Here is a 21,141-nt window from a genome sequence, read left to right on the forward strand (position 1 = left end):
GGTTGGAGACAAAGGAATTTATTAATTACAGCACAGCAAGCAACATGAACTTCATGGTCACATTGGTTCTCATTACTCCCATGGGGCCGTGCAGAGCAGCCCAGGTAGACGCTGCTTAGGAAACCCAAAAATTTTATAAAGGGTGCAAGCAAATACGTCTGACCTTTGACTCAGAGGGAGCCGTTATCTTCATTATACTGGACAACAAACAAACCTATCCTCTACTCTAGAGGGAGACACTATCTCTATTTTCCACAGCTGTTCACTATACAAGCATCCTTGAAAATATAGTCTGGAGGAAAAGATTGTCAGTGCCTCTATTTGCAAGACATGCAAAAAACTCTACTTCATCCCCATTAGGATGCCTATTATAAAAAAGAAAAAGAAAGAAAAGAACAAGTGTTGGAGAGGATATGGAGAAATTGGAACATTTATGCCTTGCTGATGGGAATGGAAAAGGGTGCAGCTACTGTGGAAAACAGTATGGCGGCTTCTCAAAAAAATTAAACATACAATTACCATATGATCCAACAATTCCACTGCTGGGTATATACCCCAAAGAACTGAAAGCAGGAACTCAGACACTTGTACACCAATGTTCATAACAGCATTATTCACAAGAGCCAAAATGTGGAAACAACCCAGATGTTCATCAACAGATGAATGGGTAAACAAAATAGGGTATGTATGTACATTGTGTGTGTGTGTATATATATATGTACATATACAATACATATTATTCAAACTTAAAAAGGAATGAAATTCTGATACATGCTACCACATGGGTGAAACTTGAAAACATTACTCTGAGTGAAATGAGCCTGACACAACAGGATAATTATTGTATGCTTCCACTTATATAAGGTACACAGAACAGGCAAATTCATGGATAGATTTATGACTGTTGATGTTGACTGAGGTCACTGGGCTGAAGTAGTGTTTGTCAGTCTTCTCCACTGTAAAGTTACTCACCTCCCTCACTTCCATACGGTACTCTGGAAGGAAATCGTTCAGCGCGGCCCACTTAAGAAGTGGGAAGTTATGCTTCCTCTCCTTTAGGGTGGAGTAGCTATATAATTTATCTGGAATTCTTCTGCACAGGAGACTTGTCTCTTCTTATTATTTATTAATTTATTATTATTTATTATTCAATCATTTATATCAGTGTGGACTCTTTTATATTTTGAGTTATAGTCCAATACTATTTTGTTTATTTTGTTGCTCAGATTGTTCCAGCTTTGGCCATTGGGAGTGTTTTCAGTTGGCAGTTGGGAGTTTTTTTGTTTTTGTTTTGTTGTTAATTAGGTTTTTTAGAGCAGTTTTAGGTTACAGAAAAACCGAGTGGAAAGTAGAGAGAGTTCCCATATACCTGCTTCCAGCCCTATTTCCCTCCACCCCAAGTTTCCCCTATATGGACATCTTACATTAGTGTGATGTATTCATTACAATTGATGAGCCAATATTAATACATTATTATTAACTAAAATCCTTAGTTTACATTAGGGATCACTCTTTGTCTTGCACCTTCTATGGGTTTTGACAAACGTGCAATGACATATAAGGTTCCCCTATGTCTTTTCATGGCTTGATAGCTCATTTCTTTCTTTTTTTTTTTTAATTCTGGTAAAATATACATAACATAAAATTTACCATTTTAACCATTTTTAACTGTACAGTTTAGTAGTGTTAAGTATATTCACATTGTTGTGCAACCAATCTTTTCATCTTGCAAAACTCAAACTCCATGCTCATTAAACAACAACTCCCCATTTCCCTCTTCCCACAGTCTCTGGCAACCACCCTGCCACTTTCTGTCTCTATCAGTTAGACTACTCTAGGCAACTCATCTAAGCAGAATCATACAGTATTTATCTTTTTGAGACTAGCTTATCTTACTTAGCATAATATCCTCAAGGTTCATCTGTATTATAGCATGTGTCAAAATTTCCTTCCTTTTTAAGGCTGAATAGCATTTCATTGTATGTATGTACCACATTTGGTTTATCCATTCATCTGTCAACAGACACTTGAGTTGCTTCCTTTTTTGCTATTGTGAATAATGCTATGATGAACATGGGTGTACAAATATCTCTTTGAGACCCTGCTTTCAATTCTTTTGGGTATATACCCAGAAGAATAATTGCTGGATCACATGGTAATTTTAATTTCTTTAGGAACTTCCATATACTTTCCAGAGCAGCTGCACCATTTTACATTTCCACCAACAGTGCACAAGTGTTCCAATTTTTCCATATCTTTGCCAACACTTGTTACTTTGTTTTTTTTTTTTAATAGTCACCATCCTAATGGGTGTGTGGTGGTATCTCCTTGTGGTTTTGACTTGCATTTCCCTAATAATTAGTGTTTAGCATCTTTTCATGTGCTTGTCCATTTGTATATCTTCCCTGGAGAAATGTTGATAGCTCATTTCTTTTTATGGCTGAATAGTATTCCATTGTATGGATGTACTACAGTTTGTTTATCCATTCACATACTGAAGGACCTCTTGGTTGCTTCCAAGGTTTGGCAATTATGAATAAAGCTTCTATAACAATTGGGCACAGGTCTTTGTGTGGACATAAGTTTTCAACTCATTTGGGTAAATACCAAGGAGCATGATTGCTGGATCATACAGTAAAAGTATGTTTAGTTTTGTAAGAAACCACCAAGTTGTCTTCCCAAGTGGCTGTACTGTTTTCCATCCCTACCAGCAATGAATGAGAGCTCTACATCCTTGTCAGCATTTGATGTTGTCAGTGTCTTGGATTTTAGCCATTTTAATAGGTGTGTAGTGGTAACTCAGTTGTTTTAATTTGCATTTCCCTAATGACATATGATGTTGAGCATCTTTGCATATGCATATTTGCCATCTGTTTATCTTCTTTGGTCAGGTGTCTGTTCAGATATTTCTACCCATTTTTCAATTGTGTTGTTTTCTTATTGTTGAGTTTTGAGAGATTTTTGTGTATTTTTGATACCAGTCCTTTATTAGATATGTGTTTTACAAATATTTTCTCCCAGATTGTGGCTTGTCTTCTCATTCTTTTAACAGTAATTTTCACAGAGCACAAGTTTTTTGCTTTAATCAAGTCCAACTTACCAATTTTTTCTCTCATGGGTTGTGCTTTTGGTGTTGCATTTTGTTGGAAGGTTTTTAATTGCTAATAATTATTAATTCAATTAAAAATAGGTACAAGATTATTCAGAATTCTATGTCTTCTTAATTTAGGTTTAGTAATTTACATCCTTTAATAAATTTGTTCATTTCATCTAAGTCGTTGAATTTATTGGCATAAAGTTCATAACAATATTCTTTTATTATCCTTTTAATATCTGTAGGATTGTCCTTATGTCTCACTTCATTTCTGATTTTGCTAATTTGTGTCTTTTTTTCTCATTAATCTGGATAGAGGTATATCGCTCTTACTGATCTTGTCAAAAAATGTTGTTTTATACATTTTATCCAGTTTTCTAGTTGCATAAAGAGGAGCTTAAGTCTGGTCCTGTCACTCCATTATGGCTTCAAGTCAAAGTGTCAGGGTGATCTCTTAAACTGCACACACCTTCAACGGCTTCCCTAGGTTCTTAAAAGCCCAAATCTTTGACTCACACGGCTTTGCAAGGCCTAGTGCCAGCTCTTTTGCTTTGTAGCCACATTAGCCTTTTAGTTCATTGAAAATCGGGTGTTTTCTCCTATCACAGGGATCTTAGTGAATGCTGTTACCCCTGTGCAGAACAATTCACCATGCTTTCATTCTCGTTAATATGTTTTTTTCAGATCTCAGCTTAAATCACATTCCTCAGGGTAGTCTCCCCTAAAACCCCAAATTAAATGTTACATGTTTTCATAGCTCCCTATTTTTTATTTCATATAATCATCACAATTCACAATTGCATTTATATTTTTAAGAGAGAAATTGTCTATTTTTGCTCCTTAGTGCATATTTTATGTCCAACACTTAAAACTCAATCCTTGGGATTAGGCACTAAAGTACTTGAGTGAAAAGATGCTCAGTTCACTAAGGATGTGGAACTTTTTCTCAATTCCTCTGCCTATATACAAGATTATCATATGAATTTAGTTACGTTGCAAAATACTTGGATCCTGCTGCAGTCTCTACTTAGAATTCTCAACCAGTAGACAGCAATTTTGCTTCAGGTTCTTAAATCTCCCAAGTTAATATTTTCTACAATCTCTTTTCTAATTCCTAGTTTCCTCTTTTCCTAAATTTTCCCAATGAGATTGACTTATAAATATTTACTTGAACCAAAAATCTCAAGGTTGAGGAAAATCTATAATGGAAGTAAATCCACTTACACAAAAATTTTGTGTAAGAATCACTTTTGATTAAGGAGAGATTGTTGTTTATCCACAACATTATGAGCTAAATAAGGCTTTACAACCTGCCTTGAAGTTCACTGGAAAAAGCTCCTAGTTTCAACATATTTATAAACAAACTTTTAGAACACAAACTATCCTTAAATATGAGTTATATTCTGTGACGCACATGGCTATTTTAATTTTCAGTTGTCAGCTTCTAAACATTTCTCTATTTAACATTTCATGGAGATAAGAACACTGTTATTTTTAAGATTAATAATTGTTCTCATTCTTAAAAGATTTTTAACACTTTTACATCTAAGCTTTTTGCTAGCTTTATTTCCAATTTAAAAAATTATCTTTCAAATTAGTGTTCTGAAATTCTTGAGGAAATGACTAAATGTTTTTAATCCATATTTTAATAAGTCATTTTTCTAAAAATGTATAAATATTTCTTTCCCCTTCGGAACTAGTATGAGCTAGAAAATGTTGAATGCAATAGTGAGAATAAAACTGTCTCTCTTAAGGAACAAATACACGATTCCCAAATGGCTATGATTTTTATATGTCTCTGTATTTCAAAGGGATGCCTTGGAAAGAGTGAAGGCTTACAGAGAGTGGTGGTAGTGTAAAATCAATACGTCTGTCTCATTTGACTCATTTTAAATAAACAACTCTATGTAGATAATACCATTTAAATTACCAGCACAGAACTTTAAAGGGAAGTGAAGGGGGGAATTAAAATCAAGATGTTGGTTGTAGATTATTCCATTTTACAATGGATGCCCCAATTTTTAAACAGTTGAATTGACACTATTGTATTTAGAAATAATCTTAATAATTTCATAGTTTACTCAATTTTTTCTTAGTTATATTTCAAAATATCTCATATATATGTATATGAATAAGAAAAGTTCAACTTTAGGAACAGAATTAATTAACTATTTTAGCTTTCAATGATTAAGATGATGTAAAAACCAGGAAAAACAATACTTTTGAAAAAACAGACTTCAAAAAATTCTGAAATTGAAACTTTTTCATCTGCTTGACTTCAACTTTGTAACACTAAAATGGAAAGTGCCCATATGCGTAGGAGTATGAGCCACCTACATCTACATTACCCACCCCAAAAGAAGAGAGAAAGGACAAAAATGTTATAAAACAAGGTTTATTCAGCAATACTTTATCATAATGAATTGCATCTCTTTGGTAAAAATAAACTTTATAAACATTTTAATAATCAGAGATTAGATACAAAAACTAAACATCTCTTGTTTTTAATATGAGCAAAGACTGGCAACTGAGAAGTGGTTCACTTGTGGCTGGTCATCTACTGGCAGTTTTAACTCAAACTCAGGGCAATTTTTATGCTACATTAGAAAAGAGGATAAAAGAAACAGTTTACTAAACTCAAATTTCTTGAATCAGAAAGCATTCTTACACTTTCATTTAAAAATAAATAATAGTTACAGTGAATTGGCAATTATACATTTTTATACACTATATGATGGCAACATAATACTTTAAAATTAAGCACTTAGTTTAATAAGAAATGTACAATTTTAAAAACAAATTTTGACAATGGCACTGGCAGTTAGATGCAAATGTGCTTTAAGAAAAAATGGCAGGTATAACATTAAAATACTTTTGTCTCTCAATAAATATTTTGACTACATCATTAACATATTGAAGTAAACTTTGTTTAAATCAAAGCTTACACATTGCAAACTAACAAAAAATTATAAAATATATGTAAACCAGAAAGCCTCAAAGTTTCTTTTAAACGCTATGGTCTTCACAAAAGGTTGTTATTACTGTAGTACTTAAGACAGTAGTCTTTACAGCTTTGTGAAGTATTCACATTTGTTGCTTAAATTGCTGGGAAAGGCCTCATGGTCTACCAAGACACACACATTCCCTCCTTAACACTTGGTCTAGCTTTCAATTCATGCTAACATATTTAACTGACCATCTAGTATGAACCCTTTACATAATGCCTCAGAAAGTAGTAAAAGAAAAAATATATATATTCTAAACTTCACTATATACAAAGAAATCTAAGTTAAGAGAAGTCATGCTGGCTATAAGGAGGACAGGAAAGGCTCAAAGGTGGAAAATAGGTGATCCACCAACAATGAGTTTTTCCTTGAATACAAGTGATGTTTTCTTTCTCTGAATTTGAAAAGTAAAATATTAACTAATTTAGTAATATATTGCACAAATAAGTTTCAAAAATATATATTCAAGAAACACTGATTCTATCTGGGATGTGAAAGATGAAGATTAACTGTGCTGAGTCAAAACTTTTACTAGGGATCTCTTATAAACTGGAATTGGTTCTAACAATTTATATTGATGTAAGGCAATCTAGTGCTTAGTTTAAATCACAGTTTCAAAGTATGTTGGAAAATACATAACCTCTCCAGGATTGCCAAATTGTTTTTATTATAGTAAAATTTGTTATCAATATATTATTGGAAATACAATTTCCAGTCCATAGGACTTGAAATGACTTTCCTTAATTGGGGTGGTTATTAGCCATGTTTTTATCTCAACACACCTGAGGAATGGGATCATAATGTCTATGGAAGTAATGGGAGACCATAATTAAAAAGGTTCCTCCCCTTGAAAATAACTGCCTTGGTAAATCAGCAAATAGAAAGTGATGCACTGAATTCTGAACAAGAATTAAGTGTAAAATACCATGTAACTTCTTCCTGTTGGCTTTTAGTGCAAAAGTGTTTATTGTCCTTGCTAGTGATGAATATAAAGTAAACTTTTAAATTTGTGGTAAGAGTATATGAAGGAGAGAAAAATCAAGTTTAAAGAGTTATTGTTATTTATATCAAGACAAAATAATTTTTAAGATCTCTATTAGAACTGAGAACAAGTCTCCCCCTCCTTATCTTAGATCATTTTCCTTTACTTACAAAGAGTAATTATCTAATGGACAGAAACCAGAGAGAACATCTGTGGTAGAAAATTTCAGTAGAACAAAATAAACTAGAACCATATCATTGAAACAATGTTACTAAGGTCTATCAAGAGGGCCATGGTAAATAGCTTAAAAATATTGTTATTAAAATGCTTTTTATAATCTGTGTACTATTTATACTGTGGTAAAAGCAATATTTTGTGTTATAGTCACTGTCTACAGTAAAAACTGTTCACTTGGGTTAGCCATTTTCTGTAGCAGATGTGACACATATGAACAAAAAGTCCAAATACCACATCCTGCATACTTACGGACTATTTTCATTATCAACAAATTTAAAAATTACTATATTTCAACAGCACCAATTCTATTAATGTGGCTATCCAGGTTCAATTACAATTAACATGGAAACAGGACAGATGTTGCTATCCCTGGCTTAACATTTTGCCAACTGAAAAAGATGTTTTCGTTATGCTTCTCATCTGATAGTTTTGCCCAAATAAAATTCAGAAGTTAAAATTCAAAAGTTTCTTTTTTCTCTCAGAAAAAAATATCCTGGGCCGGTCCGTGGCCTAGTGGTTAAGTTTGGCATGCTCCACTTTGGCAGCCCAGGTTTGGTTCCCGGGGGCAGACCTACACCCCTTGTCAGTGGCCATGCTATGGCAGCGACCCACATATAAAACAGAGGACGACTGGCACAGATGTTGGCTCAGGGTGAATCTTCCTCAGCAAAAAAAAAAAAAAATCCAAGAAAATGCTTTATAGTTATAGAAACAGCTGAAAGTAACAAACCAAAATCATGAGCCTGTGTGTCTATGCATGTAAATATGTATATATGAAATTATCAGAAAAATGAAAATAAGGTCATTGTCCATGAAACAGTATGTAGCATGAGCTAAGACTGAACTTTTGGAAAGTTGCTTCCACCATTGTAAAAAAAATAAATGGAATGAATAAGTCTAGTTTTATTAGTATCCCTTGTTCTTTCTGAATAATACAAACTATACAAATACTAGGAAAAAATGTCTCATATAAGCAGATCTGTTCAAATACTTAAAACACCTTAATCAACGCACGTTTGGAACAGTAATATAAATTTTTTAGCATGGATTAATGGCACATAACATGTAGTACAGTGCCTCCTCAAAAGGGTGTATTGTATAAGATTTAATTTTATAAAAATTTTGAAATCCATGAAGGTACTTTGTCTCTATACTCTTGTTAAATACTTTTAAATTTAATTAAGTATACATAAAATTTAATTCATACAAAGCTTAGACAGAAGGCTTTCCCTAAAATGATCTACCTTTATTTATGATGACATAAGTAATAAGTACTCAAAATGTTTACATTAGATTATACTCCATTCCTACTACAAGATTCTCAGAACACAGTACATTTAACAAGCAAATGCAAGATTCTCTTATTGCAAAGGTGTGTCAAAATGGGTGTTAACTCCATCACACATTCTATGGCTATATCCTCTCATTTGATAGTTTCTACTCAACAAAGACAGCTAGTGGCTAAAATTTAAACATAGTTGCAAAGCACTAAGAGAAAGAACTAAAGGCCCCAATAAATGCTATGCAACATCTGGGAAGTAAAAAAAGTTCAAATATAATATTGTAATAAGAATTGGAGTGTTCTTAGATGAAATTACACCACAAAATGCCTTTTCTAAATCAGAATTCTTTGCTGCACAGTCACGTGCCACATAACATTTCAGTCAATGATGGACTACATACATATACAAGTGGTCCCATAAGATTAGTACCATATAGCCTAGGTGTGTAGCAGGCTATACCATCCAGGTTTGTGTAAGTAGACTCTATGTTTGCACAACAATGAAACGGGCTAATGATGCATTTTTCAGAATATATCCCCGTCATTAAGCAACACATGACTGTACTCTCTGCCTCTGTAACCAAAAGGAACTTTCTAGACATCTAGGATCTTTTTCAATTTATATTCAACTTTGGTCATGCTTCAACAAAAAATAATTAAAAACAAAAATTATGACAAGATAAAAAATCCAAATCTCTTCCTACTGGACTGCATGTGTCAGGAGAGAAGGATGCGAGAAAGACATCAGCGGAATTTTTAGCTGGATCAGCAACTATAGTTAATTACAGATTGGAAAAGAAAATGAAAAAAAGTTATGGAGTTGCCAATTCTTACATTTTTTAATGTAAAAGATTTTTCCTACAAGTTTAACACAGAGGCTGGGGATTTTTCTTATACAAAATTTTCAAATCTTGGAGACACTTATCACAAAAATTATGCTTTTAGGACTTCACAAATTTATGGTTGGGCATGATCCTAACATCAATTATTTAATAAAAATTAAACAAACAAAAATGTTTTGAAATAAACAATTAGCACCCCTCCCCCACCCTAAAAACAAAACAAGTCCATTATGGCTTTGATATCCCTTGTAAAGAATTAAGTAGAAGAATATTGCCACATTTTAAAATAATTTCACACTAACAGGTATTTCTATTTTTTCCGCTGCTTTTGATTTTGTGTTTTTGCAGTACTTATTAGGGAACCCAGACATGTACGAATTCCAGCAAGGTGGAGCAGAGATCCAGCTGCCTCTTTGAGCTCCTCATCAATTTCCTGACATGACTGTTTTCGCATCTTTTTGCCTGGCTGCCTTTTTTCAGAGGTATCTGCACAAGCCTGTGATGCATAGCCACTGTCTCCAAGAGGATCATCTTCATAATCAACATCTGTATCTTCTTCACTGTGAAATCCTTCACTGCCATCACTTCCCACATGGCTACTCTTTGGGATAAATTCATACACCTCATCCACAGAAGACAGGGAAGACACACTAGACCTGGATGCACAACGCTGTGCTGCCATGCTACTTGCACTGTAATTGTGGTCTTCTTTTGGATCAATGCTAGTGGCTAAAGAATCACTTTCTTGTAACCGCACAGCACCGGGATGATTAAATGCATTGCCGTAACTCCTCTTTTTTTGCATTGCTGTTTTAAGAGGAAGAGGCTTCTCACCTGTGGAAAACACAACTTCCATCAATAGGTCAAATGCATGTGATTGCAAAAACAGGCCATTGAAAACTACTATATCACTTCTGACTAAGTGCTGTAGATTAGTAATGTTGTAGGTTTTTTTTTTCATGCAGACCATATCATCCTATAGGTATTAATCTGAAACATTTTTAACATTTTTAAATTTAATGACATGTCTTGACCTTTCCATGGAAAACATAATTTTTATTTTACATAAATTTTTTATTTATATCCTACAGTGTATGACAATACCCAGTTCCCATACATAACACCTCATATTATCAATTATTTTAATTTTTCATAATCTCATGGACAAAAAAATAGTATCTCAATATTGTTTCATTTTGCATTTCCCTGATTTCTAGAGAAGCTGCATATCTTTTCAAGTGTGTGTTATCCATATATATTTCCTCCTCTGAGACTCACCTATTCACATATTTTGCTGGCTCTTCTGTTGAACTGTTTTCTTATTTCTTACTTGTAGGATCCTTTTATATACATGAGTATATGTATTAACATTAATCCTTTGTTATATATAGTAAAAAAAATACGTTCTCCTAGTGTTTTGCTTGTGTTACTTTTCTTAAACATATCTTTTGTTGTCAGAACTCTAAAATTTTGAAGTTCAAATTTACCCATCTTTTCTTTTATGGATTTTACACGTTGTATCTTAAAGAAGGCTTTTCCTATTCCATGGTTATACTTTCCCATACTTTGATTTTAGCTTTCATTTTTACTTTTAAATCTTCAAGCTTAATTTCTAAATATGCTCTTTATTTCTTCATTTCTTGGTCAATGTAAAAAGGTCTATCACGGCATTAACCTCACTCTCTCAACTGCTCACACAAACTAATGGAAATATAATAAAACAAAAACTAAGTAATTCAGATGAAAACAAAATTTAGCTGGAAAGGAGAAACTTTGCCTGTAACATTTAAATATTTTGCATTTTAAATTACATTTGAAAAGGTACTCACAAAAATGTATTTTAAAAAGAAAAGCATGATTGCTTACATTCTAAAATTCCTTGTTCTATAGAAGTATTTAAAAGCATCATTGCAGTGGCAGCATCAATATCAGATTCTGAAAAAGGAACAGTGTGACAATATTAATGTTCTTTATAACACAGAGGCTATTATAAGTATCTGCATGCACCTAAAGGTAACCAATGTTAAGATTTTGGCATATATTCGTCTATTTAAAAAATATTTATATATATATATTAAACAAAATGAGACATGATTTTGCAATTTGCTTTTGTTCACTTAAAATTATGAACCGTTTTGTATAAAGGAGAATTGAGAGGTACTAGAGATAATAAAAGTTCTCTTCTTTGATTATTCACAATGAAAATATAAACCTGAACTGCATTTCAATACGGTTTGCCCCTAAATTAGCTAAGAATGTACACTAAGGCATTATTACTTTTTAGCGTTTTAAAAATATCCTTACCTATGCATGCATATCTGCAGTTATGAAGTACTGCATTAATTACATGCTAGTTACAGGGGATAAAAATATATGTAATTAGTATAAGTCCAGATCATGTGACTATATACAGTAAATGCTAAATTAATAATTATTGCTGGGACAAAAATATTAGTAATGTCTTTGGTTATAATTATATACAAGCCTACAAGTACTACAGAACTCAAACATAATTATGGGTATTCCATAAGAAAAATAGCTTTTAAAAGGCTGGTAAAATCAGCAGGTTCTACTCCAGATAAGGTCATTACGCTCTTCTATCTAGTTTTTTACTCCAAGTTCCTCTCCATCTTGGTGATCTATTAGTCTGAATGACTATAATAGAATAAAAGTGAAATGTTATAATCTAAAATGTGTAGGAAAAGTTAGAAAATGCTTATAAATTTTAGATTACAAAGGATAAGTTTAAAATAAGACTCAGATATGAAAACTCTCATTCCTATCGCAAAGCTGGAAAATTTTTATTCCCCTAAAGTTTTCCATTTTACTTGTAGTATCTAATTATGAAGTTATTTTAGATAATAAAGCCATGAAGATATTGACTTGTTTTCTCCCCAGCTTGACCACAAACTCTGTGAAAGCAGGAAATCTTACTGTTATTGACTTTAATAAACAGGCTTAAGTAAATCAGAAGATGGTTGCTATGAGGGAGCACATAATATTAAAGCTCTTTTCCCTTAAATAAAATGTGACTTCATGAAACAGAGTCTACATGAATGTCTTCCCAATTAGACTGTCAGCTTCTTTACAGTAGGAACCATGTCTTATCCTCTATGTTCCATAATGCCTGGAACAATAGTAGGTCCTTGATAAATGTGTAAAGAATAAGTATATTACATCTCTGTCCTCCTCCTTTCCTTAGACTAAGCTGATTATGACCAAATTACTAACATTGAGTACTTTCAATTGGCTTGGCAAGTTCTAAGTATTATTAACTCATCTAATCCTCACACCTTTATGATGTGGGTATTATCAGTATTTCCATCTTAAAGATGAAAAAATAGACACAGAGGGATCTCTAGGAATGATAGACATGGGATTTGAACCTCAGTAGTCTACCTCCAGAACCCACGCCTTCAATTTGTACTCTATCATCATCCCTTAATACTTACTAAGCATCCATGATTAGAGTAGGAAATTTTGCAGAAAATTACAGAATATACTGGAAATTCTCTATTCTGTTATTCATTCAGTAAATTGAGTTTTCTGTTATGAGCCTCACATCATTTCAGGCTGTGGGCACAACTTGCACGGCATTATGCAAAAGCCCTAACAGAGAGATTCCTGCTTCATGAAATAATTTTTCTTTCAATAGAAAAAGGTCTAAAATGTTTTCAATTTTATTTAAAAAAGTGAGGTAGTGGTGAGAGAGAGAATCTAACACTGAAACGCATTATAATAAGGAAAAATTTTCAGGAAATTTATAATCTTATAAATGAAGCACCTACAAAACCTTCTTATTAAAAAATTCAAGGAGTCATATTTTATCCTGATAACATAAGAAAGCTGCATGAACACCATTTCTTTTCTTAGTTTCTGAATATTGAAAATGATAACAAAATTAGGTACTGTTTCTATAACAGTAGAATGATAGGAAAAGTGTTCTCTGAATACATTTATTTCTTATAGAGAATTTATTATAGCCAAATTAATTCGAACTCTCCCGCATGAAATTAACTTTACGAAACCAAAAACTTCTTTGCAAAAGGATTTTATCTACATCTGATTTGTTTGGTTTAGAACATTTGCAAGTATGCTTCCCACAATGCCTTGCCAATTAACTCTGAAAAAAAGTTTAACTTCAACATTAAAATATGCATTAGAGAGATGACCCAAAACACTTGGTAATCAAGAACACCTGATTATCAATGATTTCTCCAAGGTACAATCTTGCACTTCTTGGAACAAGAACAACAAACACTCTCTGTTGTAGACTTTACAACTTTTATTTATAGTATCCAATCTGTTTTGGTATTAAAATTAAACTGAAGACTTATTTATTTATTCTCACAACTGAAAACACTTCATAATGTTATCTTTTCATTGCTAAGTACTTTACGCTATTTTAAAGGTGGCTCTTTGTTTTTAAAAAACATACTATTAGCTATATTATCTAACATACCTAGTTCACAAAGAATGAAAATTTGGTTCTTTCTGTAAGGTCTTTTGTATGTATTTTCTCTGACAGAATTTAGATTAGGCAAATAACTCACTTCCAGCTGAAAGTCACTGTCAAAGAGCCATGAGAGCTATCCAAATAGTAATTAAAAAAAAAACAGTTCAAAGTCATATAATTTTTCTGTTTATCCTTCATAGTTCTGACTAGAGTTCAAAATAAGGTACTGATTTAATAACTTGTTCAAATAAATTTCTGTCAAAAGTGTTAAATTTGTACCTCCTGGTTTATACTTCCTTAGCCCTGATGCTGAGAAATTATCAACAATAATTGAGAAAAAAATTAAAAGATACCAGTTTTAGCCTTGTGAAAGTGACGGTTATAAGACAAACTAACAAGTTTCTGGGGGCTGGACTGGTGGTGTAGTGGTTAAGTTCGCGCACTCTGCTTCAGCGGCCAGTTCGGATCCTGGGTGCAGACCTAGTCACCGCCATCAAGCCATGCTGAGGTGGCATCCCACATAGAAGAGCTACAACTCTACAACTATGATACACAACTATGTACTGGGGCTTTGGGGAGAAAAAAGAAAAAGAGCAAGATTGGCAACAGATGTTAGCGCAGGGCCAATCTTAAAGAAAGTTTCTGTTATCTGGTTCTCAGTCCATTTGCTTGAGGAATAATATGAGAATTGTAGAGGCAGAATTTAAATGGTTATAAGCTCGGTAATAACTATAAGAAGATTTATTACCTCTGTCAAAACATACACATTTACAGAGCATCCAAACAGAGAAGTCGTCTCTTGCGATTCTTTAAAGAAGTAGGAGAGCAATTTCAATAAATTACCAGTACTTTAAGGCGCCTGGACCACCAGGTTACTTTCATCTCAATTAAGATACAGATTATGCTAATTTTGCAACCTTGAATTTGAACTTAGATTTGCACTTAGCCCCTAACATCAATAACTCTCTAAATTTGATATATGCTTGTAGTATACTAGTGCTTAAGTATAAATACTTAATAATACAGTATGTAAGTATAAACACTAAAATTTACTAAATAGAATGTGAGTTCCATTTTTGTCTTCTTTGTTCACTGATGTTATCCTTGGTGCCCTGAACAGTGCCTAGCACACAAGTGTGCTCAATAAATATTTTCAAACAGATGAATTTACACCAAATCCACATCAAATCAAAATATTGACAAAAAAAAAGGTTCTGTTTTGCTATCTCAATATGAGATTCCTGTGCCTCCTGCTACCTGTTACACAATACTGTAATGTAGATATTGGCACATAAAATTAGTCATTGTAAGGTGAGCAAGAGAGACAACTACAGAAACTGCTGCACCTGTTCTGGCTGATAGTGGTTCTGGCGTTCCTAAGCTTAACTTCTCCTGTTACTCTTATGTGTCTCAAGGTAACTCTAATATAACGATTAATAAAGATGAATCTAATATTGGATTCTAATACTGGAGGCCAACAATGACACCTAAGTGATCTTAGCAAAATACAAAACCAACAGTGTTGTCTCATTCTTTAAAGCCCTTCAGCAGCTCCCCCAATGCCTCATATCTGGTAGGAGTGGAGACTCTGAAATCAGAGTTCCTCAGTTTCCTCCACACCATTTACTAGTTGTGTGACCTTGAGAAAGTTACTTAATCTCTCCAAACTTCAGTTTCCTAATTTGTGAAAGAAGGTAACGATACCTCAAAGAGTTGTTGTAAAGATTAAATGAGATAATGCATGGAAAGCACCATAGTAAAGAACTCAATGCTAACTAGTGCTATGTTATAGGAAGAAGTTCAAACTCATTACGCTAAATAAGCTCTCCTTGATTTGGTTAATGCCTGCTTAAACAACTTCTTCATTTGCCTTGCCCATGCTAAATGATCACGTTTATAGCTAGTGGACCAAGGCTCCTTGGTCCTCTTCTATACTCCTAGGCTTCAGCCATACTCATCAACCTGCAGTTTCCAGCAACTGCCCTCCACCAAACCTCTACCCAAGGTCAAGTATCCTCCCAATTTTGAGCCCCACCTCAAGCATCACACTTTCTTCTCTAAGAGCCTTTCCTGACCTACCTCTAAGCTTAATTCGCTACTCACTTCCTTTTCCCCCAGTGTACTTGGCATAATTCTAGTCAACTTTCTTCAATTAATTGTATATTTTCTGAGAGCAGGACCTGGGTCTCTTTCATCTGTGAATATCCTAAGGCATCCACTAAAGTGTTTGGCACTATGTAGGAACTCAACAATTACTTGTAGAATAAACAGCTGGATGTTTAATCCATTTAGTGTTGTGTTTTTCAAACTTTTCCCTAGAAATAATATCAAGAGAGAAGAAAAAGCAAATTTCCTCAGAAGTCTATGAATACACCCTAAAGCAACCTGATTTAAATATAAATTTTCTGAAGTTTTTGTGTGCTGTTATATTTTTCTTTTAAAATTCATGAGCATTTTGTATTCTATTCCAGGACAGACTTGCATTTGTTTTAACTTAGAATACCACCCATCCTCCCCACCAAGTTAATTATTACTAGGAGAACAGGTCTAAGACTCACAAATATAGAGGTGGCGGGAAGTAAGGTGTTAGCAGCACTGGAGAGATGATGCATAATATGTATAAGTCATTAGATGGAGGAGAAGTACCTATGCTCTAGTTATGAAAAACTGTGGTTGAAACTAGCAGGAGAAAATTGTGAAGTGTCTGCTCCCCAAAGGAAGAGGCAGAATTTGGATGGAATGGAATAAGAGCAAGAAAAGATTCTAAATAAACCCCAAAATTCACAAAGAAAATGTTCTCAAAATGTGTATATGAACTGAGCTTGAAAGAATAAGGGTCAGAACTTACTGAGGTAATAAAAAAATAAAGGAAGTTTCAGCAGCATCTAAATGTAAAGAGAAACCACATTTACCCACACAGGTAACAGGAAAATGGATACTTGCCTTATGTTAAGCTAGAACATTACCAGAAGCAGACTCCCAATCTGCTTAACTTCTTTGCAGAGTTGTTAAGCTTTTTCATACTCTTTCTCTCCCTTATTTTTATAGACATCATCATACTGCTTCCTAGGCTCGACTTAATGTAGTTCCAAAGAGTCAAAATAATTCTGATATACAGAAAGGCTTTTAGTCTGCGGATTTCTATTTTTAAAGGCCATAAAAATGTCTCTAGGCTCCAAAGCAACAATGCTAGAAAATTTTATGTTAATCCATCACTAATCTGTAATATTAACTATGAGTAAAGAAAAAACCCACTAACTCAGAATTTTAATATACTTTAAAAAAGAAGTCTACAAAATTCTAGAAGTTAACTTATGCCTTCTTAAATTAAAGTTCTTTACACTTAACCTATTAAAAAAATTCTGAATTATATTCTAATCCAGGAGTTGGCAAACTTCTTCTATAAGGGTCAGTAAGTAAATATTTTAGGCTTTGCGGGCCAAGAGGCAAAACCAAGGACACAATACAGAGGTCTCTGTTGCCACTACTTAACTCTGCTGTTGTAGCAAATTTTCACATGCCTCGAAATATTATTTTTATTTTTTTCAACCATTTACAAATGTAAAACCATCTCTAACTCATAGGCATACAAAAACAGGTGGCAGGCCAGATATGGGCCATAGTTTGCCAAGCTCTGTTCTAGTCTAAGACAGACCTGAAAAGGTAACTCTCTACTGATGGCAGTACTAAGAATTATTCCTATTTTCAAGGAAAAATACACACAAAAGGAAATGAAAAAAGGGATATACAACAGTATACATGGTATGAGCCCAGTATTTGGAGGAAAAGTGTGTGTGTCTGTGTGTGTGTGTGTTTGTGTATGCATGCAAACATAGCTATTCATGTACAAGGCTTAAAAAGGACCAAAGCAATTATATCAAAATGTTAACAGTAGTATAAAGGGTAGGTTTTAGTTTCTCTTTTATAAATGTTTTTATTTTCCAAATCTTCTATAATGAACGTATAATACTTTTCAAATTAGAAAAAAATAAAAAAAATTCCTGATATTTGACCTGAGTTTTTATGATTTAAAATACTGATCTTACACATACCTTTAAGGGTTCGCACCTGGTCTTGCTTGAGTACAGAGCTTAAGTAATGAGGTGATAAAGAGCCACTGAAAAATAGAGATAAGACAAATGTGCTTATAAAAATCTTTATTTCGATTTTTACAGAACTTAGTTACAAATACAACTAATTTGTACAATAAAAAACACAAACTATTTTTACCTTGTTTTCTTTGCTAATACTATTCAGTTTAGGAAGAGTCTGCCAAAGCAGAAAGAGCATAAGATCCAAGATTAAATCACAACTATTTGGACGTTCTTAGGCAAAATAATTAATCTCTTAGTTTCTTCATCTGTAAAATAGGAATAATTAAACCTCCCACATAGGGTTGCTGTGATGATTAAATAAGAATAAAGCATTTAAAATGCCTGGAACAATAGACAATACATAATAGTTACTATTTGGTTTTTTAGTGGATACTTAAGTTTGATATGCTATTAATACAGGTATTATCACATAAATGAAAGGGTTTATCAAAACAAATGTTTAAAGAGGACTGCAGGGTAATGATGCAAAACAGATAAGTTCCTGATTTTATTAATAAATATCAATATCAAATTAATCTTTCTATACTCATGAAAAAGACCAGCAGTTTTTTTTTTTTAATTTCAAAAATTAAAACACTTTTGGAACAAACTTCTTCTGTTCTTTGGAATTTGTGATAGTATAAAAATATCTGTTTTGCTAACTAAATTAAAAGTCTATTTCCTAGTCACAGTTTTACATACACTACATCTCATTCTCTTCCTCAGACTTACCAACTATGACATGAAAGGGCTACACAAAGGCACGTCAGATGGAACTGTCATTTTGCCAAACAATGAAAAAGAGAAAATGTTTCTAAAAATATTAAGGTAACGTTTTAAAGTCAAAGATTATAACCTTTATGCTGTCGCCGTTTTAGCTACCTGTTTGTTTGTTTGTTTGTTTTTGTTTTTTTTTTTGTGAGGAAGATCAGCCCTGAGCTAACATCCATGCCAATCCTCCTCTTTTTGCTGAGGAAGACTGGCCCTGGGCTAATATCTGTGCCTGTCTTCCTCCATTTTATACGGGACACCGCCACAGCATGGCCTGACAAGCGGTGCATCAGTGAGCACCCGGGATCTGAACCCGGGCTGCCAGCAGCGGAGCGCACGCAGTTAACCACTACGCCACGGGGCCAGCCCCTTATCTACCTATTTTTAAACCACAAAATCATCTTTTTGTTTAATATCTAAACATAAGATAAAGCTAAAAAATATAAACATGAAAATGCAACATATCAACGGCACAGTAAACTGTATTTCTTTTTTTTTTTTTTAATAATTTTTTTTATTTATTTGTTTATTTTCCCCCAAAGCCCCAGTAGACAGTTGTATGTCGTAGTTGCACATCCTTCTAGTTGCTGTATGTGGGACACGGCCTCAGCATGGCCAGAGAAACGGTGCGTCGGTGCGCACCCGGGATCCGAACCCGGGCCACCAGCAGCAGAGCGCGAGCACTTAACCGCTAAGCCACGGGGCCGGCCCAGTAAACTGTATTTCTGATGGTATACAAACGAGTGCCAATTCTCCCATTTAATCTTTAATAAAAAGAGCACAGCTAAATAAAACACACAAGTGATCATCAGCAGAATTTACCATTAGTTTCTAAATTATTATTTTTTTAACTAAGACACCTCATATGCACCAACATTAATTAATAAAGAAGATATCAACTCCCAAACAATTAGGATATAAACTCTGATAACTTCTTTTCTAGGTTTCATTTCATAAGGATAAACCACTCAGTAGTTCTTATTACAATGATCCTTCTAATCTACTAATATGGTAATGAACAAGCTTAAAATATCAATGAGTATATATATATTACTGACATTTCAACTTTAACCTTACTGATTTTTTTTACCGTATTTCAGCTACAGCCGCTCCTCTAAAAGGTATCCAACAATACTTTAAGAAATTAAATACTATATTGATAATTGTCACAGCTGGGAGTTCATTATAACATTCTCCCTACTTTTGCATATGTTTAAAATTTTCCATTTATTATTTTATTAAAGAGCTTTAAAATTTTTCAGAAAACAAATTAACCATTATAGACTACACTTAAAAGTATCTTAAAGTATCTTGACAAAATCTGGAGTTTTTAACTCAAATGACTGTACATAAGAGAATCCAAAAAAAGATTCTGAAGCCTTCTTCAGGAAAGGGAAATAAAATCAGATTTAAGGAGGTTGTATCATATTCAGATTTGACTTAAAATGGGAAAGTTATAAGATCAATGGGAGTCACTGAGTTTGAAAACAAAAGCCAAGGAAATATACTACAATTATATTTACCAGCAGAAACAAAACAAATAAAAAAACCCCAAAACATTATTTTATTTGTCAAACATTTTAAAATTTGAGACCACCTCAAATTTTGACTTATGTTCAATTTTTACTTGAACATAATTTTCAAATATTGAATGTGCTAAGAGAAAAAAATTTAAATTGAAAAAGAAGTATAAATGTGCATATAAAAATGTTGCAACGACAAACTGTTAATCATCTTATTTAAAAAATTTTTAAACTTAAAAATTTTTAAATATACTTTAAATTTCCCACATCTTTAGGTCAGCATTAGTATTGCAGACAATTAAAATGATTTAACCTTTTTGTACCTGAAATCATATTATAACTTTCTTTCAAGTTTAGTTATAACGTATTCAGTCTTGACTACATTTTCCAGAACTTAAGTTCACACCTATGCAATATTTTGTTTCCTAATAACACAAGTTAGATTATAAGTAAAAATGCCTTAAGCTAATGTCTTATCAAAAATAATTCTCTATACAATAGAAAAACCAAAAAACCCCTACAACTTTGTTAAGTTTCTCCCTCTCATACAATGAAATCTTATAAATCACCACCGACACTTATATGGAAGATCCTGTACCTTTGTGGAGATGCAGGAGAAGCAAAAGGTTGCTTCTTCAGAGCCTGCATAAGGTTGGGTTTGTATTCCGGATCAACACACCATAAGGAACCTTTTCCATTAACCTAGAATAAAACACACAAGTATTAATAACCTGGAACTTTACGACACACACAATCAGTGTCGGAATGTTTTTAATAAATGTGTGGGGAAAAAAGCCCCCTGTGGTACCTTTGAGTACAATGCAAAAGTTGAAGTAAGCTTGCTATGAATGCACT

The 21,141-nt window shown here is 33.3% G+C and overlaps 1 protein-coding gene across 3 annotated transcripts in view; it reads right to left on the reverse strand.

The window, feature by feature from the left end:
- Positions 1-5,473: 5,473 nt before the first annotated feature.
- FOXN2 (forkhead box N2) overlaps positions 5,474-21,141 on the reverse strand; it is a 56,428-nt gene continuing 40,760 nt past the window's right edge. For all 3 annotated transcript variants that reach the window (XM_087436805.1, XM_004436667.3, XM_014792301.2), the window contains exons 3-6: positions 20,885-20,988; positions 17,951-18,015; positions 11,309-11,377; positions 5,474-10,276 (exon numbers count right to left, since the gene is read on the reverse strand). In XM_087436805.1, the coding sequence (XP_087292931.1) occupies positions 9,753-10,276; positions 11,309-11,377; positions 17,951-18,015; positions 20,885-20,988 (762 nt within the window). In that variant the 3' untranslated portion in view covers positions 5,474-9,752. The remainder of the gene's footprint in view (positions 10,277-11,308; positions 11,378-17,950; positions 18,016-20,884; positions 20,989-21,141) is intronic.

The sequence above is a fragment of the Ceratotherium simum genome, chromosome 11, assembly GCF_057802395.1.
Source record: "Ceratotherium simum simum isolate JZ-2026a chromosome 11, ASM5780239v1, whole genome shotgun sequence".
NCBI lineage: Eukaryota > Metazoa > Chordata > Mammalia > Perissodactyla > Rhinocerotidae > Ceratotherium > Ceratotherium simum.